Here is a 25,000-nt window from a genome sequence, read left to right as displayed (position 1 = left end):
CCTCACCTCAAGCAGCTGGACAGGAAGATAATAGGGAAGTGGCTGCTAAAACTTGCTGCTCGATAGCTAATGTCTGCTCTGTGTACACAGATCAATTTCAGGCTGTTAAGTTGCATAACTTTGCTGCAAAACAAGCGGACAGCTCCACTTACTGGCTATTTTAATTAGTGCACTTTGCTTTCCAAAGCTTTTCAATAGCAGTCACATGACTGAAAAAAAGGTTATTCTGAAACCGCACAAATTGAACCGGCGTAAACCGAGGGCCACCTGTATTTTATTATATCTTTTCATGTGACAACACTGAAGAAATTACACTTTGCTACAATGTAAAGTAGTGAGTGTACAGCCTGTATAACAGTGTAAATTTGCTGTTCCCTCAAAATAACTCAACATACAGCCATTAAAGGGACAGTCAACGGTAAGTTTGAAGCACGCCTATAAGCACCTAGAATAAAAAAAATAAAGTAAGTGTCACTCTAACGGAGTCTTTCTGTTAGAGTGACACTTATTTTATTTATTTTATTCTAGGCGCTTATAGGCGTGCTTCAAACTTACTGGGGAAGCGCATATCAGTTTTGATAGGGATTGTGAATTTCAATTATAAGACCTCTTGTTTGTGTACACACATAAATCGTATGTGTCCCCCGAACAGCTTCAGTCTAAGCTGGATATAACCTGTTGTGTGCCAAGTACAAATATGTCAGCAAAATCACTGTCCAACTAGCACATATACATGGTTATATGGTATCACTTATACAGTTACACATAAGTGTCACTCTAACAGAGTCTTTCTAGGTTGAATATGATCGGTTGTGTGCCGAGTGCACATATGTTGTAATGTTAGCTAAATCGTTATCAGATTGGCACATACACATAGTTATTAGTACCACACTCACAGTTATACATAAGTATCACACTAATAGCTTCTGTCAAATCACAGTCTAGCTGGTACATATACACGGCTATGTAGTACCGATTACACGTAATCATTACACTGCACATGTATACTACTATAACAGGGATGGATGTCAGTGCACACAACTGTATAAAAAGGGGTGAATGTATGTGTGTTCAACTGTATACTAGGAATGGACTGCAGTATACACAACTAAGGAATCGATAACAGTATATATGAATGGATGGTAACTGTATATATGAATGATACTGCCAACTGTATATATGGAGCTTTTATACCACAGGGCCTCTGATACCCCAGTGCCTGTCAGGTTTACAGCAGTTATGGAATATAGGTCTAAATCATCTACGTAAAATGCTGAAAAATACATTAGAAAGAAAAAAAATCAGGTTTCAGCAAAAAGAACTGAGAAACTTACTTCTCTTCACGTATCATGTAGTATTATGGTATCCACAGGTTCTGCATTATTATACCCTCCACATGATACTACCAAGGACTTTATTACATGTGAATACAATTTTTTTTTTTATAACAGCTAAAAGTTTATTTTGCCTGGGGACTCCCGCTGAGATTAGAGCACACAGAGCGAAGATCACAGAGCACTAGCTGTGAGAATCGGCCAGCACCCGGTGTATGTGGGACCCCCCCCCCTCACACTATCTCCCCTCACTTTCTATCAGCAGAACGTTCTGTCTGCACTAACACTATTTACATAACAAACTCGTTCTAAGCCATCCCACATACACCGGGTGCTGGCAGATTCTCACAGCTAGTTTTTCAGCATTTTACGTAGATGATTTAGACCTATATTCCATAACTGCTGTAAACCTGACAGGCACCGGGGTGTCAGAGGCCCTGTGGTATAAAAGCTCCATATATACAGTTGGCACCTTGGCAGTATCATTCATATATACAGTTACCATCCATTCATATATACCATTATCGACCCCTTAGTTGTGTACACTGCAGTCCATTCCTAGTATACAGTTGAACACACATACATTCACCCCTTTTATACAGTTGTGTGCACTGATATCCATCCATCCACTGACGTCCCCCCCTACCCGGACACTGCGTGTAACAGCATGTGTCTCACTGAACAGAATAGACACAGGAGCGCGCGGGGACTAGAGACTAGAGAAAAGGATCCTGAACTAGTGAGAGCTTTTGGGAGACGTCAGAGAAGGAGGGGTCAGGCGGCCATTTCAAAACGGCAAGATGAGATCAGTACGTTTATTTTCTGCCAAAGTTTATTTAGATGAAAATTGTGCTACAGTTTACTGTAAAGATTGTTAATTAACTTATCTAAATAAGTTACAGCAATTTTTGGGTTGACTGTCCCTCTAATGTCTAAACTGTTGGCAACAAGTGTACCCATTACAAATAAGTGTACCCATTACTTGTGGGAAATAAGAACCTGGCCACCAGGAGGAGGTAAAGACACCACAGCCAAAGGCTTAAATACCTCCCCCACTTCCCTCATCCCCCAGTTATTCTGCCGAGAGAACAAGGAACAGTAGGAGAAATATCAGGGTATAAATGGTGCCAGAAGAACAAAAATTAAATTTAGGCCTGCCCACTGGAGCAACGGGCGGGAGCCGTAGACTCTCCTCCCCTCGATGGAAATAAAATTATCAGGTAAGCATAATTTATGTTTTCCCATCTAAAGGGGAGGAAAGTCCACGGCTTCATTCATTCATTACTTGTGGGAACAAATACCTAAGCTCTAGAGGACACAATGAAAGACAGGAGGGCAAAAAAAAGAAAAAGCGGACCCTAATCTGAGGGCACCAAAGCCTGTAATACCTCTCTCCCAAAAACAGCTTCTGCCGAAGCAAAAATTTGTAAAACTTTGTAAAGGTATGTAAGGACGACCAGGTAGACTCTTTACAAATCTGCTCCATAGAGGCCTCATTCTTAAAGGCTCAAGAAGAAGCCACAGCTCTAGTCAAATAAGCCGTGATCCTCTGAGGAGGCTTATGTCCCGCTGTCTCATAGGCTAAGCGAATCATGCTTCTCAACCAAAAGGACAAAGTAGAAGAACAGGTTTTCTGCCCCTTGCGCTTCCCTGCATACACCACAAACAGAGACAAAGAAGTAGAACAGGCTTTCTGCCCCTTGTGCTTCCCTGCATACACCACAAACATCCTGGAGAAAGGACAGAATCCTGGATACTTTAATCTTGTGCCAAGGATATCCATGCTTCTCACACCAGGATAAGTAAGTCCTCCACATCTTATGATAAATGCGATGAGTCACCGGCTTCCTAGCCTGAATGAGTATCAATCACTCTCTCAGAAAACCCTCCTTTGGCCAAAAATAAGTGTTCAATCTCCACGCATTCAGCCTCAGAGAATCTAGATTTTGATGTTGAAAGGGACCCTGTACCAACAGATCCCTGCGACAGGGTAACCTCCATGGAGGAGAAGATGACATCCCCACCAGATCCGCAGACCACGTCCTCCGTGGCCACGACGGAGCAATCGGAATAGCCTAAGTTTGCTCCTGCTTGATGTGGGCCACGACACGAGGTAGAAGTGGCAACAGTGGAAAAATTTAAACTAGGGTGAACCCCCAAGGCACCGCTAAGGCATCTATAAGCTCTGCCTGGGGATCCCTGGACCGCGACCAGTATCTGGGTAGCTTGCAATTGAGTCTGGATGCCATGAGGTCTATCTCCAGCGTCCCCCATCTGTGAAAAATCCCCACAAACACCTCGGGATGGAGAGACCATTTCCCCGGATGGAAGGATTGCCTGCGGAGGAAATCTGCTTCCCAGTTGTCCACAACCGGAATGTGGATTGCTGAGAGTGAGCAGTTGTGGGACTCTGCCCATTCCAATATCCGAGAAGCCTCCCTCATTGCCAGAGAGCTTTTCGTCCCGCCCTGGTGGTTGATGTAAGCCACTGAGGTAATGTTGTCTGTCTGGAATCAGATGAAGCTGAACGATCCCAGTACAGGCCAGGCATTCAGAGCATTGTAGATCGCTCGAAGTTCCAGAATATTGATCGGAAGGAGAAACTCCTTTCGAGATTTTCCCTGTGCCATCCTGACACCACAGACAGCTCCCCATCCTGCCAAACTCACGTCCGTGGTCCCAATCTCCCAGGACGGTCTCAGGAAGGACGTCCCTTGGGACAGTTGTTCCGGACGGATCCACCAAGAGAGGGATTCCCTCGTCAAAAGAAATCAGTTGGGATAGGTCTGTATGATCGCCGTTCCACTGTCTCAACATGCATAACTGAAGAGGTATGAGGTGTAACCTGGCGAATGGAATGACATTGATGCTGGACACCATGAGTCCGATCACCTCCATACTCTAAGCCACCGAGGGACTGGAGGAGGACTGAAGGGCAAGACAGGTGGACGCAATCTTCCTGCGTCGCTGATCTGTGAGAAAAAAACCTCATGGATATAGAATCTATTATCTTTCCCAGTAACTCCACCCTGTTGCTGGGAATCAGGGAGCTCTTTCCTGAATTTATCTTCCAACCGTGGGATTGGAGCAAAAGAAGAAGAGCCCTCGAGTTATCCTCTGCGAGACTGAACAACGGCATCTGGACTAAGATGTCGTCCAGATAGGGTGCTACCGCAATGCCTCTGGATCTGGCCACTGCAAGTAGCGCCCCCAGAACCTTTGTGAAGACTCTCGGGGCTGTCGCCAGACCAAAGGGAAGGGCCACAAACTGAAATGTTGGTCCAGGAATGCAAATCTCAGGAACCTGAAGTGGTCCCTGTGGATTGGCACATGAAGGTAGGCATCCTTCAAGTCTATTGTCGTCATGAACTGACCCTCTTGAACTAGGGGCAGAATAGATCTGATTGTTTCCATTTTGAACGATGGAACAGCCCGAAATTTGTTTAAACATTTTAGGTCCAGAATCGAGCGGAAAGTGCCCTCCTTCTTTGGGACCACAAAAAGATTTGAATAGTACCCTGGACCCCTTTCTGCTGGGGGTACTGGTACAATTACTCTGAGGGAAGAGAGATCCCTCACACATTCCAGAAAGGCCTCTCTCTTTTCTTGTCTGGAAGACAGGTTTGACAAGAGGAATCTGCCCCTGGGCGGATGAGATCTGAACCCTATTCTGATCCTTGGGCGAGAACCTCCAGAACCCAAGGGTCCTGAACATCCTGCAACCAGGCTTCTGAGAAGAGAGATAATCTGCCCCCTACTTGGCCCGGAGACAGTACGTTGAAACATTTTTCTTAACATGTTCTCTAACTTTATATCCATGGGCTCTTTCAACGACGAACTATCCTCAAGAGGAATCGTTGTCCGCTTCGCAAGTGTAGAGATAGCACCATCCACCTTAGAGACAGTCCCCTATAGCTCGAGCTGAGAGTCCGGGATGGGGAACAGCTTCTTAAAGGAAGTAGGGGAAAAGGAAGAACCTAATCTCTCCCATTCATTCTTAATAATGTTAGCCATTTTAACAGGAACCGGGAAGGTCTGAGGCACCACCCTGTCCTCATACTTTATCAAGCTTAGGAATCAAGCTTAGGAATCTAAGGTTCCTCCGGTGACTTCGGTTCCGGAACCTCGAGGGTAGCAAGCACTTGCTTCAGCAAAAAGCACAAATTTTCCATCCTAAACCGAAAGTCAGGCAGTTGCCCCACAAAATCTGACAGCCAACGGATCTCTCCTGTAGGAGAAATAGTCATGCCCGGGGGCGCTGCATGTGTACTCGGAAATGAATGTAGGGAACGCACCGCACGGGACGGGGAACCCTCAGAGGTGGACGGTTCAGTAATACTAGACATCTTATTCTTTCTAGATGTTGTGACTTTATCAAGGCATGTGGAACATAGTTGAGCAGGCGGATCTACCGGAACTTCCTCACAAAAAAAACACAATTACTAAACTTAAAGAGGGAGTACCCTATAACGCGTCAGAGTCCTCCATAGCTTACGACTTTATGACAAACTAGTTATAAATATAAAAAATGGCACCCTTATAACCTCCCATGGCCGGGGCACTCACCACCTCCTATGACCCGGACCACAGAAAGCGTTACGTCTCCTGCACCGCCGGTCAAGCAAGGAAGTCTAGTAGGCCACACCCGATCATAAGGAATGCCTTGCAGGACCACCCCTGCACTAGGGAGAAAACGCACCAAATCTGCCGGGCAAATACTCCCGGAAGTGAAACTAAGTCCACCCATTACCAGAGCCTCATCTCACACGTCGCACCAATGGCACAATAAACAATATTATGTATAAACCCCCCCTGTTCAATAATCCCCCTACCAGGGATATTAACACTTGATTCTATAAAGATAAAATGTATCACACTGTGACCCTGTCTTTTGCGTTAACATTATGTGTATAAAAATAAAACAATCTTACCAGAATCTATGCCGTGGAACAGGAAAACGGCCTCTCAAGTGTGACAGTGTAGTAGCATCGCTCCTGACATGGACTTGAGTGTAGAAAGCAGGCAGGGAAACTCGTCAATGCTGATTGCTTATGGAGCTGTTAAAATGAGTCGGGATGGTTTCGCAGAAAGACTCTCCCTGCATCTCCGGAATCTAACTTTCACCCAAGCTCTCACTGAGAGGCTGACAAGACTACCTAAAACTCCAGTCCCATTGCCAAGAGTACTACCCTCCATAAGAGACTACTCCGAACCTTCCGACACTTCTCTGACAACCTCCTGTGACGAAAGGCAAAGAATGACTGGGGGATGAGGGAAGTGGGGGAGGTATAAAAGCCTTTGGCTGGGGTGTCTTTGCCTCCTCCTGGTGGCCAGGTTCTTATTTCCCACAAGTAATGAATGAAGCCGCTGACTTACTGAGCAACTACTAAATATATTTACCACCGGTTACCCACACAGTAACGATTAGTCACTTTAAATTTCAGTTGCATTTACCCAATGACTATGGATTAATATCGACATCCTAGGCCATTTAAAGAGACAACTTGCGTATCATTAACCCTGCCTTGCTTTCTTAATCAGGAGACAAAAAAATAACCTGTGCAATCTTCAGTATTTGATTTGTGGAACACTTATTAGGGTCTAGTTACAAATTCTAGTTACAAATTCCTTGTGTTTTTAACCCACAACCATTTATTTTAAAGTTGCCAATTAAAAGTTACATTATTTTGTCCAATCTCAAATAAGCTACACTTTGCTCTAAATGTGCTATCATTTGTAATAGGGATTTTGAGTGCTTGAAGTTGTACATTTTTTTGCAGCCTTGTACTGTTTTTTGGAAAATAGTGCTAGAGGGATTACATATAGAATAGAGATAAAGACTCAGCATCCCATAACAAACACATTTATTGAGATAGTGTTCGTTTCTGAGAGTGCGCTTCTATTTCTGCATGTATTTAGTCTTCATAAGAAGAGAAGCGGAAACTATGAGGACATCACTGACGAGGTCCAGTAAAGGGGTCTGGGGTTGTTATATTCCTTATTCAGAGAGGGAATGCCTGGCATTTCGGGGCTTAAATTACTTTGAAAGGAAGGATTACACTGATGTACTTTAGTCTAGTTTTCTCTGTGAAAAGAATTATTGGGCTATAAGACGCTGCACAAAGGTGGTAAAACCCCTATATATTAAGTAAACAAATTATTGCGCTGATGTTCATTCCCCCCCCCCCCACTTGTTTTTTTTTCCTCTTTCTTTCTCTATATCTATTATTCAAAAGATTAATCAATAGTAATTCAATGTTTTCACAGTCTCCAAATGAATTAAGTTAGCAATAGCTGTACAGTAAAGTCGCCAATTGAAACAAAAATAAAATGTAACTGTTTGGGTCATATCTCCATGATTTCTGCAAATCATCACCTATCTTTGGTTGATGAAAAATAAAATGTATGCTTACCTGATACATTTCTTTCTTTCCGGACATGGAGAGTCCACAACATCATTCCAATTACTTGTGGGATATTCACTCCTGGCCAGCAGGAGGCGGCAAAGTGCACCCCAGCAGAGCTGTTAAGTGTCACTTCCCTTACCCATAACCCCCAGTCATTCAGCTGAAGGGAAATGGAAAAAGAAGATAAAGGTGTAGAGGTGCCTGAGGTTTAGCAAAAAATACTGTCTAATCAACAGGGTGGGGTCGTGGACTTTCCATGTCCAGAAAGAAAGAAATTTATCATCAGGTAGCATAAATTTTATTTCCTTTCCAAAGATATGGAGAGTCCACATCATTCAAATTACTAGTGGGAACCAATACCCAAGCTAGAGGACACCGAATGAACATGGAGGGAGAACAAGACAGACAGACTTAAACAGAAGGCACAACCGCTTGAAGAACTTTTCTCCCAAAAGAGGCCTCAGCCGAGGCAAAAGTATCAAATTTGGAAAAAGTATACACAGAGAGGACCATGTTGCCGCCTTGCAAATCTGTTCCACAGAAGCTTCATTTTTGAAAGCCCATGAAGAGGAGACAGCCCTAGTGGAATTAGCCATAATTCTATTAGGAGGCTGCTGTCCAGCAGTGTCATATGCAAAACGAATCATACTTCTCAACCAGAGGGAAAGAGAAGTAGAGGTGGCCTTCTGATTCTTAAGCTTTCCTGAGAAACAAACAGGGCAGAAGAGTGCGCAAAACAGCCAAGTTATGCATCAGACGTTCCTTATGAGGAGGAGGATTAGGAGAAAGAGAAGGAACAACAATTTCCTGATTAATATATCTATTCGAAACCACCTTAGGGAGAAACCCCAATTTAGTAAGAAGGACCGCCTTATCCGCATGAAATATAAAAGGTAAGGCGAATCACACTGCAGAGCCTAGAGTTCAGAAACTCTGCGAGCAGAAGAAAAACAGCAATAAGAAACAAAACTTTCCAAGATAACAAATTAATATCTACAGAATGCATAGGCTCAAAGGGAGCCTGTTGCAAAACTCAAAGAACTAGGTTAAGGCTCCAAGGAGGAGCAACAGGTTTAAACACAGGGCTGATTCTGACCAGGGCCTGACAAAAAGATTGAACATCTGGCACATCTGCCAGACGCTTATATAAAAGAATAGATGATGCAGAAATCTGACCTTTCAGTGAACTGACAACCCTTTCTCCAGACCTTCCTGGAGAAGAGACAAAATTCTAGGAATCCTAACCCCACTCCAAGAGAAGCCCTTCAATTCACACCAATATAGGTATTTGCGCCATACCTTATGGTAAATTTTCCGAGTAACAGGCTTTCGAGCCTGAAGCATTGTATCAATAACTGACACAGAAAACTAGGGTTGCACTAGTATCGGTATCGGTACCGATACCAAGTACTTGCATGAGTACTTATACTCGTGCAAATGCACCAATACTTAAACCGATACCTCCACTTACTACCCATATGCTATCTTGTGGTGTTTTTTTAAAACTGCATGTTCCCATTTCATTTAAAGCTGGAGTGGAGACTAAACTAAAAATTGTTTACTACTGTTCTGCTAATACAAATTGCTCTTATTTGTATTATTGTAGTAGAGATCACTGTACCTCGTTCAGACAAACCCCTGAAGTACTGGGCAGTTAATAAACTGATTTCCAGCTCTGGCTAAAATGGCCCAAAAATATCTTTCTGCCCCATGCAGTAGTGTGGAAAGTTGAACCTCCTTACTGATAGCAAAAACAGACTTATAGCTGAACATGCAGAGATGCTTCTGTTCTGTTCCTTAAAAAGAACTTGCCACTAACTTTTGAAAAATTATTCTAATTGCAAGATTGCCTTTTATACTGCTAGTTCTCATCTTGCACAATTATGTTCAAAACATCTTAGCTTATCTAATTGCAGGAAGAGTACTCATAGGAAAAATTAAGCTAATCCCAATGAACACTCATCCTGCAATTATAGGACTAGATTTAGATTACATTTGATTGGTAAGCTTTACCAATGCTCTGCTCACATTTCCAACTCCATAGCCTTTAATGGAGTAGGACGTGTAATGAGAGCATTGGTAAAGCTTACCAGTCAAATGTAATCTAGCCCATAGTGTTGTTCACCATGATTAAAAAGTATTCTGTTCTATTTTCTTTTGGTTGGTTGCAATTTTATATTTGTTATTTATTGTTGTTAATATATTTTATTGTAATATTTTTATTTCTAAACATGTTCTGTGAACTTTGTGACAAATAAAACCCGTTTTATTATTTCATAATGTCTTTTGAGCTACAGTCCTTCATAATTATAAAGATGGAATCTTAAATAATTAGTCTGTATTGTGCTTGGTAAACTGTCACATGACATTAAAAAAAAAGTATCGGTAATTGGTATCTGCGAGTATTTGAAAACAAGTATCGGTACTTGTACTCTGTCTTAAAAAAATGGTATTGGTGCAACCCTACAGAAAACCCACACTTAGCCAAAACTAAGCGTTCAATCTCCATGCAGTCAGCTTCAGAGAAACGAGATTTGGATGGAAGAAAGGACCCTGAGTTAGAAGGTCCTTCCTCAAAAGGTAACCTCTAAGGAGGAAGATATGACATCCTCACTAGGTCTGCAAACCAGATCCTGCGAGGCCATGGTCGAGCTATTAGAATAACAGACGCTCTCTCCTGTTTGATACGAGCAATGACTCATGGAAGGAGCGCAAACTGAGGAAACAGGTATGCTAGACCGAAATCCCAAGGAATCGCCAGAGCATCTATCAGAGCGGCCTGAGGATCTCTTGACCTTGAACCGTACCTTGGAAGCTTTGCGTTCCAACTCTGACACCCCCCACTCAAGTGTTACCCTGGAGAACACCTCCGGATGGAGAGCCCATTTCCCTGGATGAAAGGTTTGTCTGCTCAGAAAATCTACTTCCCAGTTGTCCACCACTGGAATATGGATAGCAGATAGAAGAAAATTGTGAGCTTCCGCCCACTGAAAAATCCGAGCCACCACCTTCATGGCCAAGGAACTCAGAGTTCCTCCCTGGTGGTTGATGTAAAACCACTGAGGAGGTGATGTCCGACTGGAATTTGAAAAACCGGGCTAAGGACAACTGAGGCCAAGCTATCAGAGCATTGAAGATTGCTCTCAACTCCAAGATGTTTATGGGGAAAGACGCCTCCTCCAAAGTCCATAGGCTAGCGTCCGTGGTCACAATCACCCAGGAGGGTCTCCAGAAGCATGTGCCCTGAGACGGATGATCCTGAGAAATCCAACACGAGAGTCTCTTGTCAACTGATTCAGATCTATCCTCAGACAGATCCGAATGGTCTCCGTTCCATTGTCTGAGCATGCATAATTGCAGAGCTCTCAAATGGAAATCGAGCAAAGGGAATGATGTCCATGGAAGCAACCATCAGACCAATTACCTCCATGCATTGAGCCACTGATGGCGAACAGTATACTGTAGAGAGAGGCAAGAGAAGAGAAGTTTGGATTTTCTGATCTCCGTCAGAAAAATCTTCATAGATAGGGAATCTATGATGGTCCCTAAGAAACACACCCTTGTAGCTAGAACAAGGGAACTCTTCTCCAGATTCAGTTTCCATCCGTGGGATGTAGAAAAGACAACAAGATCTCTGTATGAAAGTTTGCTATTTGAAAAGATGGCACCTGAACCAATATGTCATCCAGGTAAGGCCCCACCACAATTCCCTAAGACCTGATAACTGCAAAGAGAGCCCCCAGAACCTTTATGAAAATTCTGGGAGTTGTGGCAAGGATAAACGGAAGAGCAACACATTGAAAGTGTTTGTCTAGAAAAGCGAATCTCAGGAACTAGTGATGATCCCTGTGTATGGGAACATGAAGATACGCATCCTTCAGGTCTATGGTCGTCATGAACTGACAGTCTTGAACCAAAGGAAGAATGGACCGAATGGTTTCCATTTTGAAGGACGGTACACTGAGAAACTTGTTGAGACACTTTAGGTCTAAAATGGGTCGAAAAGCTCCCTCTTTTTGGGAACCAGAAACAGATTTGAGTAGAAACCTAGACCGTGATCCCTTACTGGAACAATTACTCCCAGGGAGGAGAGGTCCTGAACGCAGCTTAAGTACGCCTCTCTTTGTACCTGATCGGCATATAACCTTGAGGAGAAATCTGCCCCTGGGAGGACGAGATTTGAATTCTATTTTGTAACTCTGAGACACTATGTCAACAGCCCAAGGATCTGGGACATCTCGTAGCCACGCTTGATGAAACAAGGAAAGTCTGCCCCCCACTTGATCCAATCCCGGACCTGGGGCAGACACTTCATGTTGACTAAGTCTCAGATGAGGGCTTTTTTTGATTGCTTCCCCTTATTCCAAGCCTGATTGTGTCTCCAAGAGGACCTGGACTGCTCCTGTTTGGAGGAGGGAGAGGAAGACGTTTGACCTTTGAAGTTACGAAAGGAACGAAAATTAGACGAAAACTTTGAAGGAAAACTTTGACGTGCCTTAGGTCTATTCTTTTTGTCTTGTGGTAGAAAGGACCCCTTTCCACCTGTAATTTCAGAAATTATCTCAGCCAGACCAGAACCAAACAGGGTCTTAACCTTGTAAGGTAGCGGCAGGAGCTTGGACTTGGAAGTAACATCAGCTGACCAAGATTTTAGCCACAGAGCCCTGCGGGCTAGAACAGTGAAACCAGACATTTTGGCTCCCAGTCTAATGACTTGCATGTTAGCATCTGAGATAAAGGAATTGGCTAGCTTAAGAGCCTTAATCCTATCTTGGATCTCCTCCTACGGAGTTTCCTCTAAAATCAATTCAGACAAGGCATCGCACCAATAAGATGCTGCACTTGCTACTGTGGCAATACAAACTGCAGGTTGCCATTATAGACCCTGATGAACATACATTTTCTATAAATAAGCCTCCAGCTTTCTGTCCATGGGATCCTTAAAAAAACAGCTATCCTCAATAGGGATCGTGGTTCTCTTAGCCAGAGTAGAAATAGCCCCTTCTACTTTAGGCACCGTGCGCCATGAGTCTCGAATGGAGTCAGCAACAGGAAACATCTTTTTAAAAATGGGAGACGGAGAGAAAGGTATCCCTGGCTTATCCTATTCCTGTGCAATGATCTCCAACACATGGTCTGAAACAGGAAACGCCTCGACAGAGGAAGGAACATCATAGTATTTGTTAAGCTTACTAGATTTCTTAGGATTGACAGTGACAGAAAATTCGGAGTCGTCCAAAGTAGCCAATACCTCCTTTAGCAGTAAACGAAGGTGTTCAAGCTTAAATCTGAAGTTTACTGCTTCAGATTCAGTCAAAGGATTTATACTATCCGAATCTGAGTTTTCACCCTCAGAAGCTACCAAGGTATCCTCCGCATCTGACTTATGAGGGAGGTCAACCTTCGCAGCAGCAGACGAGACAGATACCTTACTCTCTCTAGATTTCCTCTTGCACTTCCCCATCATGGGAAAAGCAGATAAAGCCACAGATACTGCAGAAGATATCTAAACGGGAAATTCTATTGGCAAATAAACTCCTCCAGAGGAACTACAAGGCACTGTATGTGAAGCCATGGAGGCTTGGGACGTGAGAGGAAAAAGCTATGGCACTGCCTGAACAGCATCATCCTAAGAGACATTAGGCTCAGAAACAAGTAATTTATCTTTGCATTTCAATGTATTTTCTAAACATGAGGAACAAAATTGCATAGGCAAAACTATGTAGGCCTCTAGACACAATAAACATCTATCCATAGAAACAGACTCCTGTTCCATGTCCATAGCTGAAATAATTCCCAAAAATTATTGGAAAGACACAAACCTTGAAAATGACACTGTCACTTTAAATATATTCCCTCAGAGCGTACACACACTCAGAATAATCCCTTAAAACAAGAGAAACAAAAAAGGCGCCTCTACACCTCAGACCGTTTGAAATGCCCTACCTGACCCTTCAAAGAATGAAGAAGTTCAGACTGTCATGAAACTGTCCCACAGATCGTCAAACGAGCCGTAACAGAAGAAGCTGACGCAGTAATGACGGCGCTCCGCTCTGAGTCTCAAGCGTATGAGCAGGAAGTCACATGACCGGCAGAAAAAAAACTGTGCAGCAAGCTAAAAGCATGTGTTTCTTAGAAAACTGCTGTGTAAGACCAGAGATTCATGCTGACTTAGTCTGTAACTGAAGAGCCCAATATCTACAAATCCCCAATAAAAAATAAAACGTAACATAAGTCTCAGCTTAAAAATATATGTTATTAGCCACAGAGTAAAATGTACCATAAACCGTAAGGGAAGATTAACCCTTTAGTCTCCCACATACAATAAGTGCCTGCACACTGCCCCAGTAAATCCTGTCTAACACATGTCCCAAAGAAATACTGCAGAAAAATCTTCAAGTGCAAGTCTCCAAGACCTAGAAGACAAAAACACTTACTTGCTAATCCAGCTGTCGGGCAGGAAGACAGCTCACAAGGCGTGAAAGGACACATACTCCTTACAGAGACCTGTAGAAAAAGAAAGAACAGATTAAACAACTCTGGCTTTCTATAACTAGGGCAGCAAATACGTTAGGAAACAAAGAAAGAACCACCTCACCACTTTCTAACTGAAAAAAGTCACCACTACTCTTACTCAAGAGATTGACGTGGAGACAGCTAAACCCAAATCCTTGCTTGCATGGAAAAGTACCTGAAAAAGGAATAAATATCTTCAGACACCGAACTTCACATCCTCCATTGACAGAGGCAAAGAGAATGACTGGGGGATATGGGTAAGGGAAGTGACACTTAATAGCTCTGTTGGGGTGCTCTTTGCCTCCTCCTGCTGGCAAAGAGTGAATATCCCACAAGTAATTGGAATGACGTTGTGGACTCTCCATGTCTTAGGAAAGAAATATAATATAAAAGAAAAAGAAACTTGTTTTCAACTCACCACTCCTATGGCCAGACGAGAGCCCCTGCGACTGATCTGCATATGCGTGCTGTGAAGTGGGGTTCATCACGCTAGTGTGCAAGGCAGAGTCAGAGTTTGTTCTATTAAGAAAAAAAGCATATGTTATCCACTTTACTGTGTATGTATTCCCTGGCTATAATAAATGGCAGCACTGTTTGAGGTAGCTCCTCCCATCAAGCATATAGGACACTATTAAAAGCTTCTTCTGCCTTAAAAGGACCTCGCCTTCACTTTTACTAATATCAAATACCTACTGAGCTTGAGAAACTATATAAGTCTATCATTTGTAATAACCAAGAAAACAAAACTGCCATGATACTTTTCATGTTCCTAGTCAGTATGAAAGCATTACATGTCATTCCCAAGAATAACAGCAAAGGGGAAAAGCATAAAAATTATAGCCAAAACACTCATACAGCAAAATGCAGTTTTATTCTGGGAAAAAAATCAAAAGCATTTGGAGTATATCTGACAAACTTGTAATGTCAACAGTAATCCGAGTTTAATTTAAAGGAATATGAAACCCAAATGTTTTCTTTCATGAAATAGGTAGAGTATGCGATTTTAAACAACTTTCTAATTAACTTCTATTAAACATTTTTCTTCTTCGTTCTCTTGGTATCTTTTGTTAAAAAGCAGGGACATAAGCTAAGGAATGTGTACTTACTGTATGCTTAGGAGCAGGTCCATTTCTGGAGCAATATATGGCAGTAGTTTTGCAAGAATGTTATCCATTTGCAAGAGCACTAAATAGCAGTACTATTTCATGCCATGTAGTGCTCCAGAGGCCTATCTAAGTATCTTTTCAACACAAACTACCATGGGAACTAAGCAACGTTTATAACCGCAGTAAATTGGAAACTTTTTTTAAAATGTTATGCTCTGTCTGAATCACAAAAGAACATTTTTGGGTTTCATATCCATTTAAACTTTACTATGCTTTTTTTTACGTTACGTTACGTTACGTGATCCCACCTATTTAGTTGAATAGCTTGTGGCCACAAAATAAATAAATCTTACAAAATTCTTATATCCTTACATAACCTTGAGATTCCCCTCATGATTATGGGGCCTTTAAATAACTGACAATGCTTAAAATATTTTGCATAAATGGAGATATGTTGTCTGTTTCTTCCCCTTGCTTAGGGCTGCCTGAAAACTTACTTTAAGGTTCTCTTTCTTTTTTATCCATTGGAAGACAGATTTAATTAGCTGCTTAGGCAAAATAAATGAATCCTAGAAGAATTATCACTTATCTCAAACAGAAATTAGCTTTATGAGTTTTAATTATTCTTTGGTCCACTGACAAAATTTAAAGTAGAGAAAAATAATTCCATGGTGGAATATTAATCAATTTTGTAAAGAGATGAAGACTCGTAAAAACATTTTAATAATTCACCATGATCAGAAGGTTATGAATGCAGCTTAGATGATTCGGTCTTAATCTTAATAATTAACTGTGCAATAGTTTGCTTAAATCCAACTATGTTTACTGGACAGTTAGGAGTCTAAGCCAATTTCAAGATAAAAATTTAGAAATATCTTTAATACAAATAGTAAAAAAACACATATCCTTGGACATATACACACACACACATACACACACACAAACATACACACGCACATACATACACACACACACACAAACATACACACACACACACAAACATACACACGCACATACATACACACACACACAAACATACACACGCACATACATACACAAGCACACACACAAACATACACACGCACATACATACACACACACACACAAACATACACACGCACATACATACACACACACACAAACATACACACGCACATACATACACACGCACACACACAAACATACACACGCACATACATACACACACACGCACATACATACACACACACACAAACATACACACGCACATACATACACACACACACAAACATACACACGCACATACATACACACGCACACACACAAACATACACACGCACATACATACACACACACACACAAACATACACACGCACATACATACACACACACACACAAACACACGCACATACATACACACACACACAAACATACACACGCACATACATACACACGCACACACACAAACATACACACGCACATACATACACACACACACACAAACATACACACGCACATACACACACACACACACTATATAAAATCTCAAACTCAATCACAATTTTAGGGCAGAAACAAACACGGCAGTAAAAGTGAATCAAGGTCCCATGGAAGGAGAAGGACTGATACTATCCTGACAACTCTGAAGTAGGAGCCACAAACACTGCTGCCATTGTAACAAGCATAACTATATGCAATTCTACCAGCATCTGCAACAGGAAAGCAAAGCTCACATTGAGCAGGGGTCAAAAAAGCAAGAGAAAGCAGCAGTGCACAATTGTACATCTATTACACACACAAATTCTGCAAAACAGGTGCCAGTCACACCATACCATGAGCAACATCATAGCATGTAACATCTATTTAGTGCTTCCTATTGCCATAATTAATATATATATATATATAAAGAAACTGCTGCAATATTATCAGTTTCTCTGGTTTTAGTTATGTGTTTAAAACAAAAATGTTATTTTTACCCATTCTATAAACCACTGACAAAATTTCTCCCAAATAAAAATCATAAATTATGCTTACCAGATCATTTCCTTTCCTTCTGTACAGGGAGAGTCCACAGCTGCATTCCTTACTTGTGGAAATACTGAACCTGGCCACCAGGAGGAAGCAAAGACACCCCAGCCAAAAGGCTTAAATATCTCCTCCACTTCCTCATAACCCCAGTTATTCTGCAGAGAGAACAAGGAACAGTAGGAGAAATATCAGGGTGAAAAAGGTGCAAGAAGAATAAATTAAAATTTAGGGCCGCCCATCGGAGAACACGGGCAGGAGCTGTGGACTCTCCCTGTACGGAAGGAAAGGAAGTTATCTGGTAAGCATAATTTATGTTTTCCTTCTTAAAGGGACACTCAATCAAAATTAAACCTTCATAGAATCTCTACTAGAAGAAGGCAAAGAACACCCCTTTTTATTAAAGGATTTTTTGTAAGCCGGTGATGTAACGCGGGCTAAAAAAAAAAAAAAAAAATGAAACCTTCATAATTCAGATAGAGCATGCCATTTTAAACAACTTACCAATTTACTTCCATTAACTAAATGTGCACAGTCTTTTTATATTTAAACGTTTTTAGTCACCAGCTCCTACTGAGCATGTGCAAGAATAAGTGTGTATGGCTGATGGCTGTCACATGGTACGTGTATGCATTTGTGAATGGCTGATGGCTGTCACTTGGTACAGGGGGAGCGGAAAAAGACATAACTTTTAAAATTGTCAGAAAAAAATCTACTACTCATGTGAAGTAAATGTTATCTTGCATTTATTGATTATGCAAATCTACTGTGCTGACTGGTCCTTTAATACAGTCTGCGTGCAAACAACTTAAATGTCAACCTTATGCATAGGATCATAGGCTCATTGCAAAACTTTAGAACAAGATTTAAACTCCAAGGGGGAGCATTAGATCTAAACACGGATCTGATCCTAGTCAGAACCTTAACAAAGACTGCACATCCGGGAAGCTTAGCGAGCCTCTTGTGCAGTAAAAACAGACAGGGCCAAAATCTGTCCCTTCAAGGAACAAGCTGAGAGGCCCTTCTCCAGTCTATCCTGGAGAAAAGAAAGAATCCTGGCAACCTTTACTTTGTATATACAGACAAAGTCCAAGCACTAAGGGTTAATCGCTTAAACTTCAAAGATAACCTGTGGTAGGGAAATTTCCGCCGGTATTTCTAGCACCCTCCTATTAGACCTGCCTCGGTCTCCAATGTAGGCAATATCTCAGCCCAAACTTGTTGTAATTTATGTGCAGCAGTTATTTTATGCGGTTTGGTTAACTTGAATTATGTCTTACCCGCTCTCCGCGGAAAAGGAGCTGTAGTTAAGCGTCCCGTCTGTGTGTGTCGGTCCACAGGAGCCTCTTCGGTAATTCCGATTAGTGTACTTCAGATATAAATGGACTTTTCTTTAGTCACGCTAGCCTCCTTGATCACTTTAATAACGGCTTTGACTGCTCCAGCTTCCCCTTCTCGATCCGTTGCTGCATGTATTACAGTGCTTACCGCAACTTCTCCCCTTTTTTTCACCCAGGGTCTGACTCTTGTGTCTTTCGTTTCCTGTGCTCACTCCTCCTTCCCCACTGGCTCAAAGTGTGCAAACGACCAAACTATCAATGAGGAGCACCAGGCAAATTTACTATAAAATAAAACAACTTTTATTCAGCATGTTGGCTTTCTTTAAAACTGGTTAGTTCAAACATGACAGATAGTGCAGCATTCTCTTGCTTACGCGTTTCGGCGATAGCCGTAATCAAAGCTTAAGAAATTTACAAACATGAAACACTTTTTAAATACCCACCACAATTTGATTGGTTGTAAAAACTGTGCTGCTGACTCTCTGATTGGATATTGCGTCTAAGACTAAAACCTCCTTCTTAGTTTCATGAACAGGTGTGCTGTTAACCCTGGGGGTGCAAAGATACTTTATAATTGTCTGTGACTTTTATATAATTTTACAATGAAATGTTATACATTACTTGTATCCTTTGATATGTTACTCATAGCGCTTACAAATTACCGCTGACTGATTTTAAATTAAATGATACATTCAACATTGGCCAAATTTTAACAAGATTGTCATTGTATGATAGTGAACTTTTACATGGTAACATTATAATGTAAACTACACTTGGTTCCTATTTTTTTTTACTTGATGAAACTGCCAGGAGCTTGTGGCCGAGAAACGCGTTTAAAGCTCATGCAATAAATTGTTCTTATCCTTTTTTTTTTTTTTTTATCTAAGCCCGATTCTTTCCGGCTTCTTATTACTTTGCCAAGCCATTTGGTTACTGTTAAGACAGGGTCAACCTCCTCTATTTTACCGTGGAGTGATTATCCTGAACACTAGCTCTAAGTGTTTGTTGCACGCAGGGAAAAGCTGCTTGTTTTCCACACAGCACGGCCCCAGAGATCCATTTTCAATCTGTGGAGGAGAGCCCACAGCTGCATCCTTGGAAGTTCGGATACCACCTGCTTACAGCGTACTGACTGCTGAAAAAACGTCAGCCTGCCCATTAGCACTTCTTTATATAAGAGTGCCAATGCTCTTGTGAGTATATCTACATTTGTTGTCTCCTATTGTGACCCCATCTTTCCGGAACTTACTTGCACTATGAGGCGCTGTCTTCTTTTGTTCAATTTCTAGATATCCTGTTTTGATCAGACAGTTCCAAGACCAGCTGCCTGCTGCACTTTAACACCATCATTGCGACAAAAAATTCCATATAATCCTCAGAGACACTGACGGCCTGAGTTATCACCCATCAGCACCTCTAGGGACTTTTTTTGCACGATAAGCATTTTTTACAAATTGTTGTCATTTTATTGTTTATGCATTTGAATGGTATCGTCACCACTTATTACAATTTATAATTATTGTCACTATTTTTATTGGTTACACCATTTTTTATGCACAAGAATTTTATTCACTATCACACACCACACATTTTTTATATTGAAATCTTGTCACACTGTGTGACATATATTACAATTTTTTATATTCGTTTCCAGTTCTGCACTGCTTCACTATAGAGCCTAGATCAATTTGTTTGATCTTTCAATAAGCCTTCACTGGAACCTTTTTTGGCGCACTTTATCACCATACTGCCATATGTTTTTTTTTTTCTTTTTTCCTATTTTTGTGCAGTCTTTGTTCACCTTCAAATTGAATCTACTGTAGTTGTGACAAAATGTTATATACCGATCCTGTTATACTCCTTAGTGAATAACTTAGTAACGGAGCTTGTAAATACAATGTTAAGACATAACGATAGGAAAGGTGGTCTATGCAGTAGCTTAGCAACTCTATCTCAGTCAGAAGATAATGTACTATTTTGTTTAATTAGCTATAAACATTCAGTTTAGATGCTACGTATAATAGTTTACTTTATATTTTATATACTGTGACTGCATTGATACTTTCAATAGATACAAAAACTTGACCATATTCTTGTGCTACTGCTCTCTATTCGTCACAACCTGCATTGCATAGAAGATTAATTCTACACTTTATTTAATCAATTTAAAAGGAATCTATGTATCCTTTCAAAATATTCTTTTTAACCTTTAGTAACATTAAATGCTTAAAATTCCAGAAACCAATACAACTCAGTTGAATTTGTCGTTCATTAAAGGGACACTGTACCCAAATTTTGTCTTTTGTAATTCAGAAAGAGCATGCAATTTTAAGCAACTTTCTAATTTACTCCTATTATCAATTTTTCTTTGTTCTCTTGATATCATTATTTGAAAAAGAAGGCATTTAAGCTTTTTTTTGTTTCAGTACTCTGGACAGCACTTTTTTATTGGTGAATGAATTTATCCACCAATCAGCAAGGACAACCCAGGTTGTTCACCAAAAATGCTTAAAATTTCATGCTCAATCTGAATCACGAAAGAATTTTTTTGGGTGCAGTGTCCCTTTAACCTGTCTATGTTCTCTATTCTATCTTTTGTTGATGAAAAAAGTTTTTGGTCTATTGTGGTATTAAATGTTAGCTCATGCAGATATATATATATAATATAATTATTTGGCACATGTGATATATGTGATTAAGTGATTTGGTTCTCTTTCTCTAGCTTGTCTTAAACTAGGATATCTTATCTGTACTTCTCACTAATTCACCAATAGTTTTTATTCAAAAAATGTTTGGGTTTATTCACTATTAATTAATTGATGAAACTATTATAATTTCATTACATTTATCACTAAGTTTACACTCAATAACTAAGTATGGTTTATTACTGCCAAAAATGTATTAAATCATACTCAGTGTTCAAACTTAGAGGTATTCTGGTTTTTAACTTATGTATCCAGAATACCTCTCTCAATGCAAGGTTATTTTCTGTGTTTGACTTTCCTTTCCTAGGTTTCTCTATGATTGTCCATTTAAGAGAAATCGGATCACTTTGATGTTCATTTTTGAAATGTTGTATCAAGGGTGTGGTTAGTGTACCCTTCTTGATACTTGAAACATGCTCCCTTATTCTTTCACGTACTTCTCTTGTCGTGAGTCCCACATATTGCAGGTCACATCGTATGCATGTAAGTAAATATACCACACTGCTCTCTCTACAGTTTAAGCACATTTTATGACTAAATGTTTGTCCTGTGACTGAACATCTAAATTGGTTTCCTGGTTGGAGAAATTTGCACACCTTACAAGTGTTATTACTACAGTGAAAAGTGCCTGTTACTGTAAGCCATGAACTTTTATTTACCTCTGTTTTTTTAAACAGGTTGTTGCCATCTTGTTCCCTAAAGACATACCCTTCTTAAAAGAGAACCTGCAACCTTGTTTCACTATACTGGTTAATTTGTCATCCGCTTGCAACATAGGTAGATGTTTCTGTATGATGTTACAAATCTGATGGTACTGGTTGCTGTACTGAGTAACAAAAGTAACTCTTTCATCCTTACAACTTTGCTTGTCATTTACTTTGTCTTTGAGTAAGGCATCTCTTTTTATTTTTGACACTACATTCTTAGTGTTTTTTACTAAACTATTTGAGTAACCTCTAGCTTTTAGCTTGTTTGTTAGAATCTGAGCATGTTTATCAAATAATACATCTGTACTACAATTTCTCTTTAGTCTGGTGAATTGTCCTTTGGCTACTGAGCCAAACACTCTTTTGGGATGATTGCTTTTCGCATGCAGTAAGGTGTTACCAGCAATTGGTTTGACATAAACTTCTGTCTCCACACTTGCTTCCACTTTACCCATCAACTGCACATCTAAGTTATGAATCTCACTCTTTGCCCACTCAAAGGTAAATTGTATACCTACGTCGTTAGTGTTCAATACCGAAACAAATATTTTGGCACTGTCTGCTTCACCGTCCCAAATACATATGAGATCATCTATGAAGTGTCTATAATATATTATTTTGGTTTTGAGGGGGTCTTGACATCCATAGATGCGGGACAGCTACCACCAACCCATGAAAAGGTTGGCATAGGAGGGGGCAAACTTGGCCCCCATAGCTGTCCCACATCTCTGAAGGTAAAAGACCCCCTCAAATGTAAAATAATTGTGTGTTAGCAAGTATTTTGTAACTTCAGAAATGTATTTGCAAAAGTTTTGATCATGTCCAGCTATTCTGCTTATACATTTTTTATAGCTTTTAAACCCATACTGTGTGGAATTGATGAGTAAAGTGCTTGTACATCAATAGTAAGTAAACTGTAATTTTGATCCCATTTTAGATCTTCCAATTCTTTCAGCAATTGTTTGGTATCACGCAGATAGCTACTTAATTTGGTTACTATTGGTTGTAGTATCCCATCTAACCATTGAGATAAGTGTTCATTTAATGAACCTATTCCACTAATGATGGGTCTTGCCTGTCATATTTTCTATACCTTTGTGTATTTTTGGTAAAATGTTGAAATGTGGTATGAATGCATGAGCCAACATTTAATACCACAATAGACCAAAAACTTTTTTCATCAAAAAAAGATAGAATAGAGAACATAGACAGGTTAATGAATGACAAATTCAACTGAGTTGTATTGGTTTCTGGAATTTTAAGCATTTAATGTCACTAAAGGTTAAAAAGAATATTTTGAAAGGATACACAGATTCCTTTTAAATTGATTAAATAAAGTGTAGAATTATTTTCTATGCAATGCAGGTTGTGACGAATCGAGAGCAGTAGCACAAGAATATGGTCAAGTTTTTGTATCTATTGAAAGTATCAATGCAGTCAAAGTATATAAAATATAAAGTAAAGAACTATTATAAGTAGCATCTAAACTGAATGTTTATAGCTAATTAAACATAATAGTACATTACCTTCTGACTGAGATAGAGAGTTGCTAAGTTACTGCATAGCCATAGACCACCTTTCCTATCGTTATGTTTTAACATTGTATTTACAAGCTCCGTTACTAAGTTATTCACTAAGGAGTGTAACAGGATCGGTATATAACATTTTGTCACAACTACAGTAGATTCAATTTGAAGGCGAACAAAGACTGCACAAAAATAGGAATCAAGTGTAGTTTACATTTTAATGTTACCATGTAAAAGTTCACTATCATACAATGACAATCTTGTTAATGTATCATTTAATTTAAAATCAGTCAGCAGTAATTTGTAAGCTCTATGAGTACCATATCAAAGGATACAAGTAATGCATAACATTTCATTGCAAAATTATACAAAAGTCGCAGACAATTATAAAGTATCTTTGCACCCCCAGGGTTAACAGCACACCTGTTCATGAAACTAAGGAGGTTTTAGTCATAGACGCAACATCCAATCAGAGAGTCAGCAGCACAGTTTTTACAACAAATCAAATTGTGGTGGGTATTTTAAAAGTGTTTCATGTTTGTAAATTTCTCAAGCTATGATTACGGCTATCGCCGAAACGCGTAAGCAAGAGAATGCTGCACTGTCTGTCATATGTTGTTTGAACTAACCAGTTTTAAAGAAAGCCAACGTGCTGAATAAAAGTTAAGTTTTCTTTTATGGAAAATTTGCCTGGTGCTCCTCATTGATCGTTTGGTCGTTTGCACACTTTGAACCTTTAATTTGTGCCAGGACAAACCACATTCTTCACACCAGAATAAGTAGGTCCTCCACACCTTATGATAGATGCGATGAGTAACCGGCTTACGAGCTTGAATGAGAGTATCAATAACACTCTCAGAAAACCCTCTCTTGGCTAAAACTAAGCGTTCAATCTCCACGAAAGGGGCCTTGTTCCAGCAGATCCCTGTGACAAGGTAACCTCCAAGAAGGAGATGATGACATCCTCACTAGATCCGCAAACCATATCCTTCACGACCACAATGGCGCAATCCGTATCACTGACGCCTGTTCCTGTATGATTCGAGCCACCACTCAAGAAAGGAGTGGTAATGGCAGGAAAAGAGAAATTAGATTGAACCTCCAAGGCACCGCTAATACATCTATTAGCTCTGCCTGAGGATCCCTGGACCTCAAACCATATCTGGGTAGCTTGGTGTTAAGAAGGGATGCCATGAGATCTATCTCCGGCGTTTCCCACCTGTCGGAATGTGGATCGCTGACCGTTGTGGGCCTCCGCCCACTTCAAAATCCGAGATACTTCCCTCATTGATAGGGAGCTTCTCGTTCCCCCCTGATGGTTGATGTAAGCCACAGAGGTTATATTGTTTGATTGG

At 40.5% G+C, this 25,000-nt stretch overlaps 1 protein-coding gene across 6 annotated transcripts in view; it reads right to left on the bottom strand.

Annotated features, from left to right (window-relative positions):
* Nucleotides 1-25,000, bottom strand: part of CRTC2 (CREB regulated transcription coactivator 2) — a 377,120-nt gene that overhangs the window by 268,941 nt on the left and 83,179 nt on the right. For all 6 annotated transcript variants that reach the window (XM_053704097.1, XM_053704106.1, XM_053704133.1 and 3 more), the window contains one exon: nt 14,676-14,776. In XM_053704097.1, coding sequence (XP_053560072.1) covers nt 14,676-14,776 — 101 coding nt within the window. The remainder of the gene's footprint in view (nt 1-14,675; nt 14,777-25,000) is intronic.

Source organism: Bombina bombina, chromosome 1, assembly GCF_027579735.1.
Source record: "Bombina bombina isolate aBomBom1 chromosome 1, aBomBom1.pri, whole genome shotgun sequence".
Lineage (NCBI taxonomy): Eukaryota > Metazoa > Chordata > Amphibia > Anura > Bombinatoridae > Bombina > Bombina bombina.
The sequence above is the reverse complement of the archived record's forward strand: the minus strand, read 5'-3'. Positions and strand labels throughout refer to the sequence as shown.